Source organism: Enhydra lutris, unplaced genomic scaffold (genome assembly GCF_002288905.1).
Source record: "Enhydra lutris kenyoni isolate GAN:26980312 unplaced genomic scaffold, ASM228890v2 scaffoldscaffold39, whole genome shotgun sequence".
Classification (NCBI taxonomy): domain Eukaryota; kingdom Metazoa; phylum Chordata; class Mammalia; order Carnivora; family Mustelidae; genus Enhydra; species Enhydra lutris.
Window position 1 is genome coordinate 13,429,763 of NW_019154123.1, and position 25,851 is coordinate 13,455,613.

Below are 25,851 nucleotides of genomic sequence, written 5' to 3' on the forward strand. Positions count from 1 at the left end.
ATGTCCACTCTTACCACTCCTATTCAACATATTTTGGAAGTCCTAGCTAGTGTAATCAGACAAGAAAAAGAAAATGTAGCAAACTGGAAAGGAAAAATAAAATTGTCTCTATTTGCAGATGACATGATTTTATATATAGAAAAACCTAAAGACGCAAACAGAAGACTGTTAGATCTAATCAACAAATTCAGTAAAGCTGCAAGATACAAAATTAACATACAGAAATCAGTACCATTTCTATGTTAACAATGAAGTTTCTGAAAAATAAATCAATCTCATAATAACAAAAACAATAAGATACTTAGGAATAAATTTAAGGAGATAAAAGAGCTATCATCTGAAAACTACTATTAAACATTAATCAAAGAAATTGAAAATAAAACAATAAATGGAAAGATATCCTATGTTCATAGACTGAAAGAGTTAATATTGTTAAAATGTCAATACACCAAAAGTTATCTATAAATTCAATCCAATCCCTATCAGAGGACTCCAATGACTTCTTCTTAAACACAAAAAACACTTTTTTTTAAAGTTTTTTTTTTTTTTAATATTATTTATTTGACAAGAGATCACAAGTAGGCAGAGAGGCAGACAGAGAGAGGAAGGGGGAAGCAGGCTCCCCACTGAGCAGAGAGCCCGATGTGGGTCTTGATCCCAGGACCCTGGGATCATGACCTGAGCCGAAGGCAGAGGGTTTAACCCACTGAGCCACCCAGGCGCCCCACACAAAAAACACTCTTAACATTTACACAGAACCACACAAGACCCTGAACAGCCAAAGAAATCCTGATAAAGAACAAAGCAGGAGATAACACACTTCCTGATTTCAAGCTGTACTATAAAGCTATGGTCATTAAAACAATACAGTACTGACAGTATAAAAACCACATACAGGCCAACAGAATAAAGAGCCTGGAAATAAACCCAAGCATGTATGGTCAATTAATATTTGATAAGGGAGCCAAGAATTCTCCCTCAAATCTTCCTCTACAGATGACATCTAGCATACCCTGCAAAACCAGTCTCAAATTCTACCTTCAAGGTTCATTTATGGACACCTGGGTGGCTTGGTCGTTAAACATCTGCTTTCAGTTTGGGTCATGATGCTAGGGTTCTAGGATGGAGCTCTGTGGCAGGCTCCCTGCTCAGCAGGGAGACTACTCCCCTTGTCCCTCCCCCAACTCATGCTTGTGCACTCCCTCTGAAATAAATCTTTTAAAAAAATAAATATAAAATAAAGGTTCATCTACATGATGAATCCTTCTCTAATGACCAAAGTCTGCATAATCTTTTCTCTTTGAGCCTTATTTCTTTTCACAGAATCACTAAATATTGTTCACTTAAGATTTTGTATTCCAACCCAGACTGGAGGCCACTTACATTTCCCTTGTATTACTGTCAAGTCCAGAATGTTTTTATTTTGTAAGAAATTCTTAAATGTGAATAAAATGAGAAAAGGAGAAAAAGATGAGGGAATTCTAAGCATTCTCTGATATTATGACCCAGAGAAAGAATTCTTACCTGTTTTGATAAGGTGTACGGTGAAGGAATCTTTGAAAAAGTAAAGCTGCAGGCTGAATATACCTAGATTTTAAACAAAATTTATTGTATTGATAAAGTTTATGCTTATAAAAACTCCATAGTGATAAAGAATATACTTAGAAGACTGAAAAATCAGTTGGTATACATAAAAGTAATTAATCTGTACACAGGCTTAATGAACTGGGAATTGAGCAGCTAGGGATCTTGTTCTGGCTTTCTCTGCTCCTATGTGTGACTCAGGACAATGTCCCTAGGCCTTGGTTTCTGCATCTGAAGAAAAAAGGTGGGTAGAAGCAGCCACCCAATGTCCTTTTCATCACTAAAAATCTATTCAAGTTGAGCTCCCTTACTGATGTATGGGGAAAAAAACCTATGCAGAACAAAATTACAATAACCTTCTTCCACCCCAACCAACCAACTAACCGGCCCAGCTATAAGAGGGCAATATGTTCATAGGCAACTGATTTCCTTTCACAGAGTTCAAAGTTGTGTTTTTTAAGTCAATTAAAGTATTACATAGGATAAAGGAGTTCTTAACTGCTTGTTCTGAGATAGAATTTATTAGTTCAATGTATCACATTACCTCAGGACCAAACTATTATTCTGAAAACTAAAATGCTCATTCAATATGTCATTCAAAATAAAAATATTACTTTTCAAAAGCATTACTTTCTCTGGGAAGCATCGTAATTTAATGCTGAATTAATATAAGCACATATACACAAAAATTTATAGACCATTTTCAGAAATACATTTTTTCTATAGCTAATCCCACTAAGAAGCAGAGCACATTATGTACTTGAAATTATTGTGTTCTGTCATTGTATGTTGGTTTACTCACCCGGACAGTATAATGGATTGTATTCTGCTTTTCATACTGAGAAACCACTAATGTAAAGGTATGGGTCCCAGGTGTGGTCAGCTTTATCTTAGTCAAATAATGAGGGCTGTTAATTCGAATGCCATCAATGTATGGAGGCGGGTCACCTACAAATAAGTAGGTTTACAGAAAAGGATACTTTAGTTTCTGTAGTTTTTAAATTAAAGTTTTATAGGTCATGATAGGAAAAAAAATTAAATGGATGGACATCCCTCCCCCTTGATTCCATCTTTAAAACGTAATAGTACAAAGGAATTTCAACTTAAAACTTTACAATTAAAAATTTTAAATAATTGCTAGTAAGTAAAGGCTATCTTTTGGAATACATTCAATGAGACAGAAGATAATACCTACTAGCCCTGTGCTGAATTTTCTCCAGTAGAGGATTTTAAAATCAAGATTGGTGCTTTTTTATTTTGAGGCAATATTTTTTAAGATACAAAGTAGCATATAAAAATATATCTATATTCCTCACCATTCAGAACTAAATTAACATTTTTGGGAGTCATACTAGCTTCCTTATAAAACAAAGTCCCTTTTAAACACCACCGTTAGTCTCATTCTGTTCCACTCTGATGAATTAATGGGCATCTTTTCTTTTCTTTTTTTTTTTTTTTTTTAAAGATTTTATTTGACAGACAGATCACAAGTAGGCAAAGAGGCAGGCAGAGAGAGGGGAAGCAGGCTCCCTGCTGAGCAGAGAGCCCGATGTGGGGCTTGATCCCAGGACCCTGGGATCATGACCTGAGCTGAAGGCAGAGGCTTTAACCCACTGAGCCACCCAGGCACCCCTGGGCATCTTTTCAGTATTGAACACACACACATCCCTAAAAATGAATGAGTAAATGTTATTTCTGTGGGTATATATCTAAAAAAAGGACAACATATTGTTTTATTTTAAAGCTTTCATTTTTTACTCAATGTTTTTTAGATTCACATTCTATAGATATGGTTTATTCCTTTTAGAACTCTCTGTATGACATACCATCATATGAATATGACTTATTTATATCCCAATTAGTTATTCAATCTCACAGATTATTTCCAGTATTTTGCTATTTCAAACAATGCATGATATAGTCTCTGATGTCTTACTGCAATCAAGCCAATACAATAAAATTATTTCATGCATGTCAATTATTACATGTCATTTAAAATCAATGCTATACCATTTAGCTTATTTAGGAATACTGAATACTGAATCTATTGAAAAAACTAAACATTTTAGTATCTCAAACAGGTAATAAATCTCTAATGCTTAGAGTGGTGTGATCTAGTGTGAGGAGAAAAACAAAAATCTTGGACAAGATTTTTAACATTTCTGTGCCTCAGTTTACTCTCTTGTCAAATAGAATGATAGAAGACTGTTTTTTAATTCACCTGAGTGTTGTAATGAAAATAAAATTGTAAACCAGAAATTATTTTTTTCTGAAAAGGCAGTATCATTATATGTAAGAGGGAGCATTGTTTAAAAAAAAAATCCAAATAAAAAGTGTAACAAAAATATTTTTGAAGTTCAAAAGCCATATAAATATCTTAATGCTAGGAATAGCTACTCACAGTATTTGTGTTTTTTTGGTTGTATAGTGGCCAACATAATGAAAAATGGGAAATTTGGCTAATTTTACCTTTAATCCTTGAAATCATATGTGCCATGCCCATTCTGGAATATCAAAATCTCTTGATATTGACTGACTGATAGGAGTCAGGGCCTGTCATGTAGTTTCTGTACCCCCCCTTCCTCCGCCTCCCCCCCTCACCCCGTGTCAGGGGGATGAATACCATGTTTTTCTCTCACTAAATAAAAACAAGACTTAACAAAACCACTTTGTTTTGCCCAGCCTTCTTGAAAGAACTGTCAATAATTGCTTCCTTACCTCCCAGTCTCTCCTCAATCCACTCCATTTGGGCTTCTAAGTTCACCTCTCTACCAGCTCTGTTCTTGTTAAGGTCAACAATGACTACCAGGATGCTAAGTCCAATTATTTCTTCTCTAACCTATCTTACCTCTAAAATAACAATAGATGCATTTGTCCACTCTTTCCCTCATGAAACACTGTCCTCATATAAATCTTACTTTATTTCCTCAGGTACTCTGTTCTAATTTTTCTGCAGTAACTTTCTTCTGCTCAACCTTAAGCCGTCTGAATCCAAGGGTTAGGTCCTGGGTGTTCATCTCTGTACCTACAAGTCTCTCCACTGGCAGTGTATACAGTCCTATCTTCAAAAGGCATCTGTATGCCCCTGATTCTTCAATCTGCATCTATAACCCTAACCTTATCTCAGAACTCTACCCCAAAATCCAACTGTTTCCTTGGTTTCTATACCTGGATATCTAATAGGTATTTTAAATAAGTAACAACAAAAAAAATTAACTTTTGCTTTTACTCCACAACAAAACTGCTTCCTCTGCCCCACGCTCAGTTTTTGCCTATCTCAGTAAATGTTATAGCAGCTTTTTATGAAGTAAGCAAAAAAGACAGAAATCATCCTTGATTTCTCTTTGCCCCCCCCCAAATTAACTAAGGTCCTGACAATCCTACTGAAACCCAAATCTGTCCACTCCTCCTCATCTACACTCCCCTATTATGCTAAGTTCTTTCTCAAAATCTCTAATTTTGTACTTTTCCATTTTTTTGCCCCTGCCAATATAATTCTACAAAGAATGGTCTTTAAAAAAATTTTTGTATCATGTCATTTTCCTGATCAAGGCTCCCCAAAGATTTCCTATTACACTTAGAACAAAATCCAAACCCTGGTGTGGCTTACAGAACATCATGTCATCTGAGCCTGCATACCTTTCTGACATCTTGATACCATACCACCCCAGGCCTACTGGCCTTTTTTTCATTTCTAAAAAACACTCTTTTCCCCTCATTTTAGAGTCCTCCCACTTGTTATTCCCTCTGCCTGTAATGCTTTTCCCTTTATTTCTTTGCATGACTGATCCCTTTTTGTCATTCAGACTTCCTCTTACCCCTTCTCAAAGAGGCCTTCCATGGACACCCAACCAAAGCAACCAATCAGTCACAAACACATAACCCTACTTATTTCTTTACAGACACATCACTACCTGGTATTTTTATTTCTGTCTCTCCAACAAGCACATAAACTAACAGTTCTAATGCTTAATATATGGTAAACTTTTTTTTTTAATGTGAAAGGAAAGTGGTTTCAATATGATATATTAAATGCCTCAGGAGCCCTACAGAGGGAAAGATTCACTTTGCCTGGCAGAAAAGTTATCACAGGAAATAACATATAAGCTGGATCTTAACCATGTTTATTACATAGACTAGGGTAAGAGGAGTAAGTGGGTAGAGGAGAGGGAGGAGAGAGACTTGGGAGAAGAAACTGTATGAAAAGAGGGGAAGCAAGGGCATGGAATGTTCAGGGGTAATCAGTACCTCACTGAAGGCAATATGAAAAGCTGTGGCCTGAGATAAAAGGCAACAGAAAGGTTAAGGTCAGAATATCAAAAGTCTTACAAACCATGCCAGAGAGCTTATATTTTATCCAGGAGCCCACAGAAAATCATAGGATTTTTTATCAGATAGGATTTAAGTTTTAGAAATAAAACTCTGACAGCAATATGCAAGAATACAGGAATCTCAAATTCCTGAGGTCTCCAAGTTAAAAACAAATCAGAACAAAACACTAAAGTAGCATAAATACCACCATGTCTGTTCAAATGGTTTTTATTAGCCTATCAGCATTATTTCTGCATATTATTTACATAAAGTTTGTCATTTTAATCACGCAAATAAAATTTTAATGTTTGTTTGAATATTTGCCTACTAAACATACCTGGGTAATAAACTTTTTTCCCATCAGTCTTGTATACAACCATTGTGATAAATTCTCGATTATTTGCAAAATCATCCTGAAAGTACAAAGAATCCAATATAGTTAGGAAAATGGGCTCCAAATGCTCTTAGTAGGAAAAAAATTCTAATTTTAATAGCATTTCAGCTACTTAGTGCTGTAAAAACTGCTTTTCTGAATTAAACTCATTTCAATGGATCACCACATTGTATAAAGTAATACATTAGATAAGACTCTGAGGCTATTAAGATTATGGTTATGGTTTACAGAATCAGGCCTAAAGATTTAACATCTTCAAACCCCCTTCAGAGTATTTTAATGATAGTATTCTTAAGACCTACATAATCAAGCTCAAAACCCTGACAAGCATAAACTCACATTCTTCAAGATTTTAAGTATATAAATTTCCTTAGAGGCAAATACACATTTATGTAATACAACACTATCTTCACACCACCTATATAAATGAAACAGGCTGGTGACGAAATTACGTATCTTGTTCACAACGGTCTAATTATATTTTTTAAAGTTTCTGTATGGGACATGTAAGAAGGTACCTTGTCTGTTATGTGTCTACTAAGCAAAACCCAAACTGCAGCGCCCCCTTGTGGACACTGCACCTCCAGTTTGTACTGGGGGTTGTTGGCCAGACTATAGGCATCTTTCACAGGTCCTTGCTTAGCATCCCAAGTACTAAAAAAGAAAGCCAAGAAAGAAAACAGTAATTAAATTTCTCATTGAGCTAAAACAATTTTTAAAAGTTTTGTGTTTCTAATACAACTAGGTTATCAGGATTTTTGTTTTATTGCTTAAATAATTTTTGGGATAACCAAAACAGCATATAAAGAAAATAACTATCACATGGCAGTCATTTGCAGGAATGACAAAAAGAATGCTAATCTTCATAAGTTAATCCTTATATTTTACGTGATAAAAGTGGAGACTACTATAAAGCATATTCTGAAATATGCAAAAAAGTTACCTATGAATACATGTTGATTCTTTAAAAAGACCTGGATTCCAGCTCAAATAAATCACATCATAATACTGGCAGAGATCATCCCATGAAATCCAAAATATTCCTGAAAATTAGATGCCTGTTAATCCATACAATATCTTAATGACAAATGACTTCAATCAGTTAATACATTTCATATTACTAAAGCATATTAAAGATCGAATGGTATCAAAATTGAAAAGATGTATTTACCATTGTCTATTTTCTGAGCTGTTCGAGGATCAAAGTTTAAATATTTTTGTAACTCTGGGGTCCAGTTTTTTACATCATTTTCACTGTATCTTCCTTTCCAACGTAAATGACTCCAAGGATTTTTCAGCTGGATAAATCGCAGCCCCTATTAAGAAAAAAAAAAAAAGTTGCAAAACAGTTTTACCAAATTTTTATTAGTTATATCATGCATTTTTTAAGAGAGGTTGCATTTTGAATACTGATCAATACTTTTCCTTCCACATCAACTTACAATATTCTTTAATCAATATTTTCACTACATAACATATCTGATGCCTACCTATTCCCAAGAGCTGTCCATATGGTAGTCACTACCCACAGGTGGTAATTAAAATTAAAATTTTTTAAATAAAAAAATAAAAATCAGTTCCTTAGTCACACTAGCCATATTTCAAGTGTTCAAGGACCATGTATAGCTATTGGCTTATGCACTGCACAGACAATGAACACTTCCATCATAGTAGGAAGTTCTTTTTGACAGTGCTGCCTTAGAGCACCACGAATTTCCCACCCTTTCAAAGCCTACTCTGCTCTGGCCCCACTTTATTTTCCAGTACTCATACCCTTGGCTCTAATTTAGTCTTTTCTCTCATCATTCCCACAAATAATCCTTATTTACCCATGCTGTCCCCCTTTCCTGGAAAGCCCTCTCTCATCCACCCTCCTCCCTTAAGATCCTTTCAGATACTCCTTAGCTTTTTTCTCCATTGATTCTCTCAATGAAGACTGCAGCAGTGAAGAAGAGAAAAAAACATGGACTTTGGAGTCAGAAAGAAATGGGACCAAATGCCAGCTCTATTAATGTCTCCTAGAACCTGTTGTGAAGATTAAATAAATTAACATATCCAAAATATGCAAAATATTTAGTAATTAGTAATGGTCTTCTTTTAATTACTACTTCTTCTCTAAACTTTATAACATTAATATTCTATGTTACTTTAGTTTAAAACAATTTTCTGTCTTGTTTCCTACTTGTGCAAATGCATGAGTTTGTCTCCCCAATGAGACTGTAAACTTGAAATGGTAACACTACTGTCCTTTTTCAGAAGTCTTGACTGAGTTTATAAAACAGACTGTTAAGGTTATGTTAAGTAAGTGCTCAACAAATACTGGGTGTGTCTACAGAACTCATTACTTGAACTCAGAAAATCAAAAGAGCCTGTAAATCCAAAAGAATGTTTGTCTTATTTTAAGCAGTCAAATTAGGAAATTGTATTCCTTTTCTAATGATGTCAAACTATTTGGGGGACATTTTTGAAAGATACAGTCCTCAGCTATTTTAAATGTAGCAAAATGGCCTGGGAAAGATGTGATATCTGGGGACATTCATTTCTCTCAGGAATCTTCAAATTCCTTTTCTTAATTTCTTCTTATCACTTGTCCACTCTTGCCCCTGCCACACAGATATTTAACCGCCCCCCCCCACCCCATAAAACCTAGCTCTACATAAGTAGGATATCTGCCTCCTGATCCCAGGGTCCTGGGATGAGTCTGGCATTGGGTTCCATGCTCAGCAGGGAGCCTGTTTCTCCCTCTACCCCTCTCCCTGCTCATGCTCTCTTTTTCTCTCTCTGAAATAAATAAAACCTTTTCTTTTTAAAAGATTTCATTTATTTGACAGAGAGAGACACAGTAAGAGAGGGAACACAAGCAGGGGGAGTGGGAGAGGGAGAAGCAGGCTTCCCGCTGATCAGGGAGCCCGATGTGGGGCTCAATCCCAGGACCCTAGGATCATGACCTGAGCTGAAGGAAGACGCTTAATGACTGAGCCACCCAGGCGCCCCAATAAATAAAACCTTAAAAAAAAAAGTATATTCAGAACCCTAACACTTTTTAAAGAAGGGATATAAAGGAGAGATAATTGCTAAGCTCTTTTGGGGCAGGTCCCGGTCATCACTGACATTTTAAGGACGCTAAGAAGCAGCTGTAGATTTTGTTTGGAGACCCTGCAATTCAGAGGCCCCGAGTAGGGGAAAAAAATGTTAAGACTAAAAAAGGATCTCGTTTATGATAAAACATTCCATTTTCAAAATTATTTCCAAGGGGGAGCAAATGAAAAGACTTGGACAGATTCAAAAATCCCTTGGTAAGACATGTTGGACTTAGAGACAGCAGCTTGAAACTGAGATGTAGCTTCACAATAGACTATGGAACATAACCTCAAGGACACAACAAAATGACCCAAAGGACTGCTGAGACAAAAGTGCAAAGATATTAAAATACTCAAGCTGGTTAGAGACAAACAAAAAGGAAACATTTGTATTAATAAAATCTTATTAAGTGAAGAAATTCACAAACGTAGAAGATTGGCAATAGCTTTTGTCTAAGATTGGGTCTATCTGCACAACAGAGGTTCTAGAGATAAATGCCTAATGAGATAAATATTTTTGGAAATATTTTAAAATTCAAGTCAGGACTAAGGAACTGTCTCAAAATACAGACAGCAAAACTAAGATAAAAATGATGAACTAAACTAAAACGGCTGCTACCTGAAATTCTTTACTGACATTCAGCAAGCTTTTAAATGTTTTGTTTTCACATCAAACCACAGGTGCCTATTTCACTCATAAGTTATTTGTCTGGTTTCCTTTAAGCAATCACAACAAACGGACTTATTATTCAAAGTAAATGACACAATCTTCACAGAAAATTTCTTCAAATTCAAGCTTACTTCTATATTGACTTTCATTGTCTAAATTTAATTGTCTTGTTATTACCTCACTGTTGATCACCTACCAGGATTTTATTATTTTTTTTTTGAAGACTTTATTTGTCAAAGAAAGAGAGAGCACAAGCACAAGCAGGGGGAGGGGCAGAGGGAAAGGGAGAAGCAGGTTCCCTGCTGAGCAAGGAGCCTGATGTGGGACTCAATCCCAGGACCCGAGCCGAAGGCAGGTGCTTGACTGACTGAGCCACCCAGGCATCCTGATCACCTACAAGGATGTTTTAACAATAAAATAACATACACATAGTATTAAATAACAGCAAATGTTATGGCCAATGTTTTGACTCATGTTTGTGGAACACTCTAAAACACATTTCTACACCAAGCACAAATCTCTCAGCTTATTCAATTTCACATATGTTTTTATATTTTTTTTTTGCTTTAGGTAATAAATTTTTATGCTTTTAAAGGAAAACACTTTATTTTATACACAATGGTTAGGGATATAGTAGTGGCTGATTTAGAAAGCCTTGAGACTAGATAAATTGATGTTGCAGTAGGTCCCTACAAAGGCTTTCATACTTCATATAATTCCACATGCCATATAAGAAAATCAATCTAATTAATACACAGCAGAGCACTGTCATTGTTGATCGATCACTACTTCCTGCTGCAAGTTTAAGCAGGGGAAAGTGAACACATGGCTAGTTAAACTTTCCAGTGACTACACAGCTTAGGTACTCTCTATCATCAGGGATAAAGAATCCTCCCTTAACAATCTCTGTACTTTCTAATCCATAGAACAGATCTCTTTTTCATTTAAAAAGAGGTAATCAATAACCCAAGAAGTAATAAAGTCAACTATTTCAACATTTGAGCAGAGAAAGAATCTGAAATGTCTGAGAGCATGTGAGGGCTGCTAGGAAGAGAAACATTTGCAAATCCATTGGCATATTTCTTATTCATAGATATTCCCCTTTTTTTGTCCTTTCGTAAATATTTACTGAATGTCTACCATGCTCTAGAGTCTAATGCTATGACTACCCCCAACATCAGCAAATAGCTCAGAACCTAGAGGACTATGTGTTTACCTCAACAAATTTTGAGACAAATTTAATGACTTTAAAGAGGCAAAAGGCATTTCTGTTTTGTCATCAATCTCTGCTATCACTGCCATTACATTTCCCATCTTTTTATTTCATAATTTCTAATGGTCGAGGTCAAATTATTTAATGTAATAGGTAGAATGATTTTTAAAACTTCATCTGAACCTTGATGTGTCAGTATTCAAAAGCTATTATACTACTGATGAGCACTGAGTATTGTATGTAAGTGATGAATCACTGAATTCTACTCTAGAAACCAATATTGCACTGTACGTTAACTACCTAAAATTTAAATTAAACAAACAAAAAAAGGCCTATTACACTATTTGGGATCCTTGCAATGTCTTACAATCAGGTATGAGAAAGAAGAAAAATATGTGAAGCAAAACCTTGAACTCTCTAATATCCAAAACAGCATATGCATGTGTGGGAACCAGACCCCACTTCTCTCCTTCAGCTTCAGTCATCATTCCAGTTGATGCAGTGATGAGGACATCCCCTTTGTGAAACCTGGAATGACCCCAATAGACAAATAACTAAAAGAAAACATCATATTTATACCATCAGATCACACTATCTTTCCTTTAGTCTAACAGTTTACATGAAAATTTCCACAAATTTGACATCTTTTCTAAAGTGGGATATTCCCAACACTCCTTAGAGAACAAGAACTACGTTTCTTTTCACAACATATCAGATAAATTATTACACTGTCCCACCCTTCTCCAGTTTTAGAAAATTATAAGGTAGAAACTTACCAATGAAGGAAAGCAGATGCTAAGTTTTCAAATGATTTACAAATAAAGTTGAAGATGTCAAATACACTTTGTCAAATCTTTGAAATTTTCTAGTTTCACTACTGAATATGTATTACTGCACAATCTTCCCATCTCTACCTATGGATTATTCATTGAAGGCTTAAAAGCTATCTTCCTCTTTATATTCTCATACTTCTCTTTTTCTACTTTCCCTCAAAGTACGTACTTAAGAAGTATGAAACAATCTGCCTATATGACATATTCCAGATTCAAATGTTTTGGATTATTTATAATCTGGATTAATTGTCACTATCACTGAGGATGACTGAGGGCTGGCCATAGCAAGTACATAAAGTGAAGTCCATTTTCAAAACACAATTTCCTGGGGGTACCTAGCTGACTCAGTTGGTGGAGCACGTGACTCTTGATCTGGGGGTCATGGAGTTTGAGGCCCAAGTTAAGTGTAGATTATTTAAACAAACAAAAACAAAAATGAAAACAAATAAAACCAGAATTTCCCTAAATAACTAAAAATGCAGTCTCTGTATTATCTCTTCTAAGGCATGAATTTTTAAAAACTGCCTCTTTTACTATCAAAGAGAGAGAAAATGTTTACCTTTGATAAAGCATTCTGAAAGAATTATCCTTACTGAAAGTCTGGCTATCTGAATGCATAGCAATCCTTTCTGGTATCCACCCAGTCAGTGCATGAAGATCAATATTCTGCAACATAAACACATTTTCAGGACTGTCAATATTGTTTCCAAGCTCTTTAATAAATCCCCATGGTAGCTATTAAATATCATTGATTGTTTCTGACCAGTAATATATTTCTTATTTAACTCAAATTCCTACCCAGATTTAAGCACAAGTGTATTCCTTATAATCTCTGTTGTTTTTCCTGAATGCAACAACTGTCCAACTGGTAAAAACAATGAAAACTAAAAACTAAAAACATGTTACAGATAAAAGCTGCTTTAATAATGCACTGACAGTCACTCACCATTTAGTGAGTTCTTAGGACAGCCACTTTTCTAAAGTCTTACATATATTCTCATTCTTTCTCTCTCTACGCTACACTGGGTAAATTAAAAGGCACTGAATTAGAAACTAAACTATAAACATATTTGGAGAACAGAACAATTGAGCATGTAGGCCAAGAAGAAATTTTAATATCCTATTACATTTAAGTATGACCTATACATTCTTTGCCTAGCCTTATAAGAACCAGGAGTGTGAAGAAAGCCTGGTACTAGGTGGGAAACTAATCAGCTATGAAGGATGGATAACGTGCACACATTACTTCATTTAATCTTTCCAACTCTGAAAGGTGGGTATTATCCTCATATTACAGACAAGCAAAGATGCTAGGAATGGTTACATACCTTTTCTAAGGCCACAGGCTGGTTAGTGTCCTAATTCAAAGTTATACTAATCTAATTTCTGGCATAAGCTCAGTCTACCTCATCCAACTAAAGGACACTGGCACACACCTTGATTTTGTAGGTTAAGCAGTGTTAAAACTGGGAAAAACTAAAAAAACAAACTCCTTGAACCTGAATTTATAATCCAAAGAACACACATAAGGATGACAATATGACATATCCCTTTGATCTGAAGAGACTTCTTTGGAAAGGTATGCTGTATCTAATTGGTCTTGTATCTCAACATGACAGCAGACTTGCATTTTAGGCTTCCCTGAATCCTTTAAAAATGCAGTATCCTTGTGAAAGAAAATAGTTTTCCTTAATAAGGTGATTGATTAACATTTTTCAGAGGTTCAGACTCTGTTTCATTTTCCTTTAAATAAAAATATCATCTATAATCGCTCAAATTTAAGATAGTCATATTAGATAGCATAAGTCTGTGTCTGGATCCTCCTGATACTTACCGAATTGGATCCTGGGAAATCATATCCTCCCATGACCTTCATATATGCTTTTTCTATGAGAGAAACCCATAATTCACTTTTGTTGTTAGAATAAGAACAAAGCAATTCTCCCTTATGATCAACAGGTAATTGGTCATCAATGATCACCTGGAGAAAGAGAACATTAATTTCCTTAGGTGGTACAAAATATCTTAAAACCCTTTCTATCAAGGAAAAAAAAAACCCTTTCAAATAAATGAAATAAAAGACATAATATGCCCATTATTAAAGTAATGATAGCTTCATATTTCTAGAATCTGCTCAATTTATAAAAATTATAAAATTATAAAAAATGTCTTTATTCCATTTTATAGGCTAACCTCCCTGTCATGTGATAACCTTGGGCCAACTGGTTAAATGGATCTATATCATCAAAATTATTACAGATTCTAGAAATGTACATTTTATCTAAAGTAATTATTAAAGGGCCTCACTATTAAGGTAAATAATATTACTACATGTAATTTTAACCTAAACCTGCAAAAAGACTCATGTTATGTACAGTTGTAAACGTAAAACATTATGGCCAAAAGATATATTTAAGTAATACAGGAAGTGATCACCACAAAGATACAGTTTCTAAGTCACAATAGAAAGTGATTTGGGAAATAAGAATAGGAAAAATTCTGATCTAACACTAACAAGAGGATTATGCAACTACATTTTCAAAGATTCTTTAAACAATGGGTTAAAGACTACAGAAAAAATCATTCTCAGTGATTCTGCTTAATTTTTAAGTAATCATCTAGAGCAGCGGTTCTCACAGGGTTTTCTTAGCAGCACCGGCATCATCTGGGAACTTGTCAGAAATGCAAATTGTGGTCCCACCTCACAAACTGAGGGGTGCAGGACGCAATTTGTGTTTAATTAAGCCCTCCATGTGATTTTATACATACCAAAATTTGAGTGTTACTGAGCCACTGAGCAACTTCTCAGACTGAAAGCATCAGGGGATTTGTTTAAATATAGATTCTGATTCAGTAGGTTCAGGAAGGCGTTAAATTTTGCAATTCTAACAAGTTCTCAGATAAATGCTAATGTTGATCCATGGACCTGAGTAGATAAGAGCTAGAGAATCCCAACAATGCCAGGCCATTACATAAGTTCATAGTTCTTAAAGAAAGCAGTATAATTTCAGGCTGTATATATTTCACAAAAGAAAACATAATTTGAAAGATTTCTTAGGTTTGAGGTTATGACTATATATATAAACTCTTGTGACCTTATAGTTTGCCCAATTTCCTTTCCCTTTTAATCAATTAAGAACTATCAGATTAAAGTTTAAGCATTAGTAATCATTAGTTCAATGTTACTTTTTGAAACTTTCTATAAATTTCCCAAAATCATTTTTAAAAAGACTTTAACTTTTATTTTTAATTATTAACATACGATGTTACTGGTAGCAATATGCATAACACCAGACTCAAACTCTTTAAAGGTTACACAAATAACATTTCTTAATGATTCTACTCAATATTCAAAGGTGGGGAAGGAGAGAGAGAAGGGGTTGGGGTGGGGAGAGGTATTATTCACCTTTCTTGGGACACCATTGAGGTGAAGTTTTACCATATACTTTCCACATGGATTGTATTCTGGCTCACCATCCTTATTCTGAGGGTAAATTATGCTTTTGTAAGGAAAATAAATATTGAAATACCAAATTAATATTCAATATAAACTACTATGCAGGATATTATATTTTCTTTAGACATATGCTATTGTCTTGGCAATTTTATAAAAACAAACAGAATATTTTTCTGTGATAGGCTTAGGAAAAGAATTTCACCCTAATCAAAGTGCTTATTTAATATAAAGAAAATATCTTATGAGATCATAGAGCAGGGCACAAATTTCACAATACTCTGAAAAATACTAAGTTTTTAATTATAAACTCTAATAAATTTTCTAATAAGTGGATATATTTTATGCCAGTTGAAATAATCTTCTCTCACTGGCTCAAGAAGTGACCATTTCAATTAACAAGAACTAAGGCAATTAACTACAACTCTGACAAGAGATAAAGTTAACACAATTCTGATAAAGCTACACAAAATTATCTAGTAAGACATTTTTATCAGTATCAATTATTTTTACACTATATATTATGTACTTATATAATCTATTTATCCAAAATGGCAAATAGCTTAAAACTAAGGTCTGTGTTTAATTTATCTTTGTGATCTCAGGATTTACACAAAAACCACTAAGGAAAAGATGCATGAAATATTATAATGCTTAATTTGTATAATAAATGATCTTTAGCTAATAAAACTAAAAAATTGAGAGGAAAAACTATTTCAGTAACATTTCAGCACATTCTAAAGCAGTTTTAGCCAAAAGAAATATTTTCTATTTTCCAGGTGCCATATTATAAGTTAAAAAGGTGACATTTTAATATATTTTATTTAACCAAACTTATCCAAAATATTATTTCAGTGTGTAATCACTATAAAAATTTGAGGTATCTTACAATTTTATATTTTTTTGGGCTTAGTTTTCAAAATCTGATGCATTTTACATTTACAGCTCATTTTGATTCAGACTAGCCCTTTTTAAGTATACTATATCCACATGAGGCTAGTGGCTACCATATAGCATAATATAATTATAAATATGATATGATTTTACTTTGACCAATTTTATTTCAAAACATACCTATTTCATATATATTAACACATGTATATACATTCTTAAGACTATTTTATGAAATCTTTCCACATTCACAAGTCATCTGTTTAACATATAGGGCCACAATATTCTTAAGTGATATGCCCTCTTCATTTTCTATGCAGATAAAACCAAAGCTGTTAACTTCTAGTCAAGAAACAATTATAGGAAAAGGGCTAAAGGGACAAATACAAAATTTTACCTGGTAATCAACTTCTTATTAAATCGTCTTTCATAAGCTGCACTGATAGCGAGTGATGCCACAAAGGAACAATCTGATACTATTGTCTGTTAATAAGAATGTGTTAATTAACTAATTAATTCATGCAATTTCAACATTACAACAATATTTAAGCACTACACCTATGCCGCCTACTTTTTATACTGACTTAATTGCTGCTTGAATACCAAAATGAACAGAAAATCTATATTGCAAACTCATACATATTTTCTTCAAATAAATTCCAGAAAAATTGAGTAAAATACTTCAATAAAGTTAATTTAGAATAAATATGATGTATTTCTTACATGGATAAAAGCATACTCACTGAACCCACAAGTTTTTAACGATAATTTAAAGGCATTTTTAAAAAAGTTTATTATAATATGACCAACTAAACTGAATATGCACATCAAAAGATTCTTGAATCATAGTATTTCAGGACCATTACTTTTTCATTTTTTTAGGATTGTATTTACTTATTAGAGAGAGACAGTGAGCACAAGCAGGGCTGGGGGGTGGGCAGAAGACTTCCCAGACTTCTTCTGGGAGGGGCAGAGGAAGAAACAGACTCCCCACTGAGCAGGGACCCCAAAGTGATCCCAGGACCCTGAGATCATGACCTGAGCAGAAGGCAGGTGCTTAACTGATGAGCCACCCAGGTACCCCAGGACCATTGTTTTTATACTAACTGGAAGACATCTGTACGTCGATGCAAAACTTAACTGAATAAAGTTTGCAATAAAGCCATATTGTTGTTACACCATTGAAGTTTTTTGAATAAGCTTAATATCTTTCTTTTTAAAAAATATCTGTTTCTCGGGGTGCCTGGGTGGCTCAGTGGGTTAGGCCTCCGACTCTTGATTTCAGCTCAGGTCATGAGACCAAGCCCCGTCTTGGGCTCCATGCTCAGCATGGAGTCTGCATGAAATACTCTCTCCCCCTATCCCTCCCTCTCCTCTCCCACTTGTGTTTGCTCTCTCCCAAATAAAATCTTAAAAAAAAAACCTATTCTCTTATTAAGGTAAGGCTAAGATCCTCAACTTTCTCATCTGCAAAAATATACTGATAAAAAGGGTCTATATAAAAATCTGCAATTCCTCAAATCAGTTATTCATACTCATTATCTCAGTATGCAAAGTGTGCAGAATTTTTCCAATTATACTAATGCATCTTGATACATAATAAAAACTAAGAAAACCCCCAAATCTATATTCAAATTACTTCAAAATGTTAGCTTTCATATAAAAGCATATAAAATGTTTACCTGCTTTATGCTAAAACTGGACACAGTATAAATCATTGTAGGATTGTTGGTGAGGTCTTCTGGTCGTACCCATTTGGAAAATGTAGCTTTTTGTTTAGGTGATAATGGTAGCTTGCCCCATCTATCACTGAGGTAATAATAAAAATTAAATACTACTACTACTAAAATTAATCTTTAAAAATGACACAAAACAAAATTAAATTCCCTAGAGATTTATTCATTTATTTTTTTGGTATAATGATCATAGCTATTGTATCATCCTAAAATAATGCTCTGGTAAAATCTGGCTCTTTACACTTCACCATGAATCCAGTCAATGTGCTCATTCTTCTCAATTAGAAAAATATAAATTTATTATTGCAAACAGGAAAGAAACTTAAATTCACTCATATTTACTTTAAGAATATACTTTAAAAGTTTACATTAGCATATTTAAGAAATTCAGTTTCAGTAAAATGGAACCATTAACAATAATAAAAGCTGATTCAATTCAAAAGGACCTAGGAAGCTATAGATCCTTATGATGGGTCTTGATAAACTCTTTTCTGCAAGGCTAATAATGAGAGTAGCTAATTGCTGATTAATAGCCATGTGCCAGATATCATGCTAAAGTATTTTATATACACTGTTCATTTAAACTTTAAGACAACTCCATTAAAGCAAATATTTCTGGAAAAGGCTTAAAAGTGATTTAATAACTTGCCAAGGTCACATAGCCAAAAAGTGGCAGAACTGGCATTTGAATCCAGGTCTAGGGTGCCAGATCCACCATTCTTATCCATTACCCTCTGACTGTGTGTTGGGAATATGCTGTGTGGTATTTCTCGAAGACTGATATATAGCACAAGATAAAAAACATCTACCTTTCCTCAAACCTCTTCTAGAACAAGGGTAATAGTCTTGAGATTTTATAAGATTTCTAGGGTAATACAAAGTTTATGACAAGCAAACTGAAGCAAATATAACATTTTTAAAAATTTTATTTATTTATTTGACAGAGAGAGATCACAAGTAGACAGAGAGGCAGGTGGCCGGGGCTGGGGGGAGGGGGAGCAGGCTCCCTGCTGAGCAGAGAGCCTGATGCTGGGCTCCATCCCAGGACCCTGAGATCATGACCTGAGCTGAAGGCAGAGGTTTAACCCACTGAACTACCCAGGTGCCCCTATAATATGGTTTTAAAAAAAATACAGACACTAGGAGAAAGGTGGTTTTGTGGTCAGGTGTTATCTACAAACTCCTACACATTGTTTTCTTCATTAGAGGACATCTGTAAATGTTTAATAAACCAAGATTTATGTAAATTTCTTAGACTATTAAAATAACACTTCTCAAACTTTCTGATGATCATTTCATAGAACCACTAGTGTTCTGGTGTCATTTTGGTACCTGTTTAGGAAGAGTAGCTGACTAAATAGAAAGTAAGTTGAATGAATTCAGAAGAATTTAAATTTTAAAAAATTTTAGAGAAATTATATATAAAGTCAATTCAAATCTATAATTATATTGTATTATTAACCTACTGTATAAGAATACAGATTCTTTAATATCTATTCTCTCAAAAGTTACCACTAAGTTATCAAATTCAGTGTTTTCTTATAACTTTAAAGATATTCAAAATATTTTATAAATATAATTTATATTCACTTTAGGATTTAAAAATGACCCGAATAGAAAAAAAAAAGGTTTAAAAATTACTCAATCTTTCTCACCAAAGATTCATAAATTGTGGAGTCCTTTTTTATCAGTCTGTTACCTTTGAGTTTTGAAATATTTACTGTTACTTTTTCTTCTGATTATTCTACTGTAAAATAATCTAGAAAAACAAGAATGGAAAAATCTTGCTAGAGTAATCTAGTATTTATTCTTGATTTTTCTCCAAATTTACTTAATTCAGCAAGTACTTACTGAGTACCTACTAGGTGCCAGACACTGCACTATGCACTGGAGCATAATTAAAACAGACATGTTCTATGCCCTTATGAAACATAATCCAGTGTGGAGGACTGGCACTAAGTAATCTTATATAAAACATATGAAATTCCAATTGTCACCAGTGCTATGCCTAAATTAAAGGAGTTTGCATGGCATCGTATTTTACTGTTTGATTATATTGTAAGCATTTTCCCATGTTATTCAATTTCTCAAAAACTCGATTGTTCATGGCAGTATAGTATTATTCTTATAGGTGTTTTGTTGTACGAGAACTAAAAACACGATTTATCTTAATTTATTATACAAAGATTAGAACTACAAGTTTATATCCCTACTTGGATATAACCATTCAAGAATGTATTATTCTAACACATTCACACTTTCACAATTACAATATTGTAATTTTACAATTATAATTGTAATACACTGTAAATACAATTGTATTGTAAATACAATTACAATACATATTGTAGTATTACAATATTGATGACTACCTTCTATATATAAATCTTTGACTACATCTACGAACATTTTTTCAAATTGGTCTCCTGAAGTGAAATTACTGGTCAAAGGGATAAACTTTTTGTTTGCTTGTTTGTTTAAACATTTTTTCTTTCATTTCTTGTATTTATAGATAAATAGAAAAAATGACGTAAAAAATGACGTATTTATAGATAAATAGAAAAAATGACGTATAGATAAATAGAAAAAATGACACATCAGATATTTACAGTGGTTGTCTCCAGATAGCCAAACTGGGCGATTTTAACTTTTTTTTTTTAATAGATTTTATTTATTTATTTGACAGAGAGAAAGAGATCACAAGTAGGCAGAGAGGCAGGTAGAGAGAGAGGGGGAAGCAGGATCTCTCCACTGAGCAGAGAGCCTGATGTGGGGCTTGATCCTAAGACCCTGAGATCATGACCTGAGCCGAAGGCAGAGGCTTAACCCACTGAGCCACCCAGGCGCTCCTTAACTTTTTAAAATATTTCAAAACTTTTGCAATGAGCATGTTCTATTTATTAGAAAAAAAAATCAGAGTTGATATTACATACCAATTGTATAAAAGGCTCTGTAAAGAACAAAAGGGAAAAGTATCTGAAATGTACAAACTTTGTAATATAATTTAGAATTTAACAAGATAATTATTTCTTTAGTTAACACTTATTATATAACAATATAACAAGCACTACTAAGTGCTTTATATATTTTTTTTAAAGATTTCATTTATTTATTTAACAGAGATCACAAGTAGACCGGGGGGTGGGGAGAGGGAAGCAGTCTCCCTGCTGAGCAGAGAGCCGGATGTGGGGCTCAATCCCAGGACCCCAGGATCATGACCTGAGCTGAAGGCAGAGGCTTTAACCCACTGAGCTACCCAGGTGCCCCTAACTGCTTTATATTTTATTAGTTAATTTAATAGCATTAACACCATGAGGTAGATTGTATTCTTATTTTAAAATCTGAGACAGATTTAATAACTTGCCCCGCATCATACAGCTTACAAAACTGGACAGTTCAGCTCTAGAATCTGTGCCCTTAGTATTGATCAATGCTATTGAGCTCCTCTGATATAAAAATTTCTTAGACTCCAATCAGTGACTAGCATCACATCATTGCCTGGGTGAAAAAAATTAGGTTGACAACTCACTGGCTAGATGTCCAACTTTTGCTCATCTAAGAATAGCAAAACACTAGAAAATGGGAAAGCAGCTCTTTTGTTCTTTACAGAACCTTTTATACAATTGGTATGTAATAAATATCAACTCTGAATTTTTTCTAATAAATAGAACATGCTCACTGCTAAAGTTTTGAAATATTTTAAAAAGTTAAATCACCCAGTTCTGCTATCTAGAGACAATCACTGTAAATATCTGATATGTACCTTTACATCATTTTTTCTATTTATCTATAAACATAAGAAATGAAAGAAAAATAAACATGTAACATCCAAATTTTCTTAGATTTACTATATTGAAAGCATTTTCCCTACATCTTTCAAAGATGTTTTTATTCGTAGCATACACACTTACTATAATATAGATGTGCCTTTATTTATTTATTCTCATACTGTTGGCTATTTAGTTTGTTTCATTCATTCATTTCATTCATTGATGAATGCCCTTATTATGCACATCTTTAGTCAAATTTTTATTTCCTTAGAATTAGTAGATGCTGGGAGTCATGAACCAAGTAACATTTTTAAGGCTCTTCACCCCCCCCCAAAGATTTTACTTATTTATTTGACAGACAGAGAGATCACAAGTAGGCAGAGAGGCAGGCAGAGAGAGAGGGAGAAGCAGGCTCCATGCTGAGCAGAGAGCCCGATGTAGGGCTGGATCCTAGGACCCTGGGATCATGACCTGAGCTGAAGGTAGAGGCTTAACCCACTGAGTCACCCAGGCACCCCCATTTTTAAGGCTCCTAACACAAGTTGCCACTGTCCTGGAAGGCTGTGCTAACCAACATTTTTCATAATTAACCCTTTTCTGAACTGGACTTTTTAAAGTAAATAATGACACCGTTATCATTCTATTCCACTTTTCCATTCAAGTCTTTCTTTACTGATTTTGCTGTTGTGATTCAAATACCGATTCAACAAATATTTACTTTGTGCCAGGTACTGTGCTAGCTAGTGTAATGGTAGGCAAAAGAAGATCCATATGTGCCCATTACCAGGCAAATGACCACACAGATACTCTTGCTATGTTGCCTTACGTTTTCCCCATAGCTGTACCTCTTCCAAACTCTTTTATTACAAATTTTGATTTCAAGGCTATGAGCTAAATTGGATTTCAGAGTATGGAAAAACTACTGAAAAATCAGAATCATCTTGGAAGTAAAAAGTACAATATTGCTTACTTACCAGAAAGGCATTGGATAGGCAAAACGTTCCCTCAGATCAATACTCATGAAAGGAACATATTCTATACCATTTATTTTTGATGTTGTCCTATAAAATACAAGGAAAAAAACCTAAAGTAAATATCTAAGTTTACCTTAACTACCAATCTTATCTGAAATTTATATGACAAAGTATGGCACTATAATAACATTGACAATCTCATGTTGTTGATATCTTTATTTGAATAAAATTTTCACAAAATTAGTTGAATACCAAAAAATAAACAACTCAATTCAATTCAGTAAGACTTAGTCTCAAGGTTTACATCCTTTACAACTAAACTATGGTCTCAAGATAAGCCTGTACTATAGGTATTGAGAGTATCCTTGACACCAAGACACAAAATGAATTCTATCCTAAGCTCAAAGGGAGAAAGCAATTGCTTTAGTTACTTTGGGATTTAAAAAAACATGACAATTACAATTCTGAAAAATATGTTCTTCCTATTTTCTGGTTATGAAAATGAGGAATGTGTAGTGCAAGAAGGAAGCTATAGCCACATGACAAATTAAAGAAATGTGGCTTATAGTAGCTTTGCATGTTTTACATGTATGTTCAGTAGTACGTATCAACTCTTTCCTTCTGCTTCTTTCCCTCATTTTATTTAGAAGTAGTTACAGGGTAGTTTCACGATTTAGCCTTTAGGTAACAATATTCAGTGAGACCGTGACTGACTTTGAGAACTAATTAATACAGTGAGCAACAGATACAATGACTGTGTATCCTTATTTTTGAGAGGATGAAAACTTTTCACCTGTATGAAGGACAGATGAATTCTGTTAGGTAGAAATATTATTGTTTTGTTGCAGCATGAAATTCAAATGTGTGTAGAAAGGAGCACATGGATGCTAAGTAGCCTCAGTGTTAGACTGGTACTGTCTCTGAGCCCCAAAACCTACCCGTCTTTGCCTTGCTGTGTGTTGTGGGGGGGTTCATATGCAATTTTTCCAGGCAAAATGTCACACATTAGAAGAATTAAAATCTTCAGTAGGGAAAAAAAAAAAAATGCCTTCAGGTGACTGCTACAAACGAAGGAACCCTTTCAGCACAATTTTAGGAAATTAAAAGTGAGCAACTACATGACTTGCACAGCACTAAGCAGCTTGGATCTCCTCCAACTGAAGAGCAGCCACACTGGCTCAGAGATACATCCCATCTACACTGGCTCAGAATGCAATCAAGAGGATTTCCTCGTGTTTGTTGTTTGCATTTATAACATACCCTGAGGCTGCTTCTAGACCCCGAGTTAGCAAATTTTTTTTATAAAGGACCAGACAGTACATTGCTTTGGCTTTGCAATGAGGTCTTTGTCACCTATTCTTCTGTTTTTTGTTTGTTTTCTTTTTTATAATCCTTTAAAGAAATGTAAAAACTAGTCAAAACTTCAGGCTTCCCTTTGCTGACCCAGGCCCACACTATTTCAAGGTTAACAGTTTTCTCCCCGTCAGGGCTCTGGTTACCAGCTACAGAGATGATAAGTGGTCCACCATAGCTCTGTTCTGCTGTTTGACCTTTAGTGTTCAATTTTATTATTTTTTTTTTTTTAAAGATTTTATTTATTTATTTGACAGAGAGAGAGATCACAAGTAGATGGAGAGGCAGGCAGAGAGAGAGAGAGAGAGAGGGAAGCAGGCTCCCTGCTGAGCAGAGAGCCCGATGCGGGACTCGATCCCAGGACCCTGAGATCATGACCTGAGCCGAAGGCAGCGGCTTAACCCACTGAGCCACCCAGGCGCCCTAGTGTTCAATTTTAAAGTATGCCAGAATTTTTGGGAAAACACATGTCTGGTAGAAATGCTAATATTAAAATATACCATAACACATTTTAACTACGTCACGTTAAGGCTATATGAAATGTAATTTTTAATTTCATAATAAAAGCACAACACACTATGTAACAAAGATATTACAACTCAGCAAACCTAATGAAAATAAAATTGCCTGCACTGACTACGTTAACAAAATTATTCATTACAATGAATCATAAAATTATTTACCTGAGAACTTCTATTTCTTCTGCTGTATATCTCTGTCCTTGTGCATCACATGACTGTGGACTTATAAAGGGTTGAGGTCTTTCCAGGAAAGGACTAGTCCCTAGAGGAAAATGTGCTCTCATTGGAGGTGGCTTTGGTTTGATATTTGTTGACTTGATTTTGCATAATGGTTTTGTTAAAGGCTCACTCAATGCTTCTGCTCTGTAACAGAAAGAGGTACAGAAAAACTGTTCTAGTTTTTCTTCTCACATTTAAGCTTTCCAGAAAATAAAACTTATTTCAAGAACCAGTCAAGCACTCCTAATGTAAAATTAGTATAGAAGATTCATACATATCAATCAGCAGTTCACTTCTTAAGCTACTTCCAAAAATAAGTATTTCACAACTGATCTACAGTAATTGATAATATTGCTGCTAACATTAATTCAGCACAAACTGCATGTCAGGAACTATGCAAGGTAAGGGGATACAAGAAAGTATAAAATGCAATCTCTGCTCTTAAAGTGTTCACAGTTTTGAGGGGGAAAGAAAGACAACTGCATCTAAAGTGATAGATGCCAGATGTGAGTGACCATACAGGCAGATGGTATTAACTTAATGACCAAGAAAAGAGAGTCAGGGGAGGTTATTCTGAATCGATGTTTGAGCTGCAGAGAAGTCCATCTGGGGAGTAAGGGAGCATTCTAAGTAGAGAAGAGCATGTGCAGAAGTATGAAACAGCATAGTGAGTTAAGATAACTTAAAAAAAAAAAAAAAATGGATGAAGGCCCTATGAAAAGTACAAACAAGAGGCAGAAGGAGAGGAGACCAGGGAAAAAAGTTGATCATGGAATGTCTCACATGATATTCAAGGGGATTTTGGCTTTGTTTTGTCAAGGGTTCAGTGAGCTAAAAAACACAAGTTC

At 34.5% G+C, this 25,851-nt stretch overlaps 1 protein-coding gene across 1 annotated transcript in view; it reads right to left on the reverse strand.

Annotated features, from left to right (window-relative positions):
• The window catches only part of LOC111154936 (calpain 7), a 41,647-nt gene that overhangs the window by 6,027 nt on the left and 9,769 nt on the right, over positions 1–25,851 (reverse strand). Inside the window, exons 5-18 of the mRNA XM_022514895.1 lie at positions 24,947–25,147; positions 22,911–22,997; positions 18,113–18,239; positions 16,828–16,913; positions 15,492–15,585; positions 13,920–14,066; positions 12,645–12,751; positions 11,660–11,780; positions 7,461–7,605; positions 7,233–7,332; positions 6,808–6,943; positions 6,233–6,308; positions 2,387–2,532; positions 1,525–1,587 (exon numbers count right to left, since the gene is read on the reverse strand). Coding sequence (XP_022370603.1) covers positions 1,525–1,587; positions 2,387–2,532; positions 6,233–6,308; positions 6,808–6,943; positions 7,233–7,332; positions 7,461–7,605; positions 11,660–11,780; positions 12,645–12,751; positions 13,920–14,066; positions 15,492–15,585; positions 16,828–16,913; positions 18,113–18,239; positions 22,911–22,997; positions 24,947–25,147 — 1,636 coding nt within the window. The remainder of the gene's footprint in view (positions 1–1,524; positions 1,588–2,386; positions 2,533–6,232; positions 6,309–6,807; positions 6,944–7,232; positions 7,333–7,460; positions 7,606–11,659; positions 11,781–12,644; positions 12,752–13,919; positions 14,067–15,491; positions 15,586–16,827; positions 16,914–18,112; positions 18,240–22,910; positions 22,998–24,946; positions 25,148–25,851) is intronic.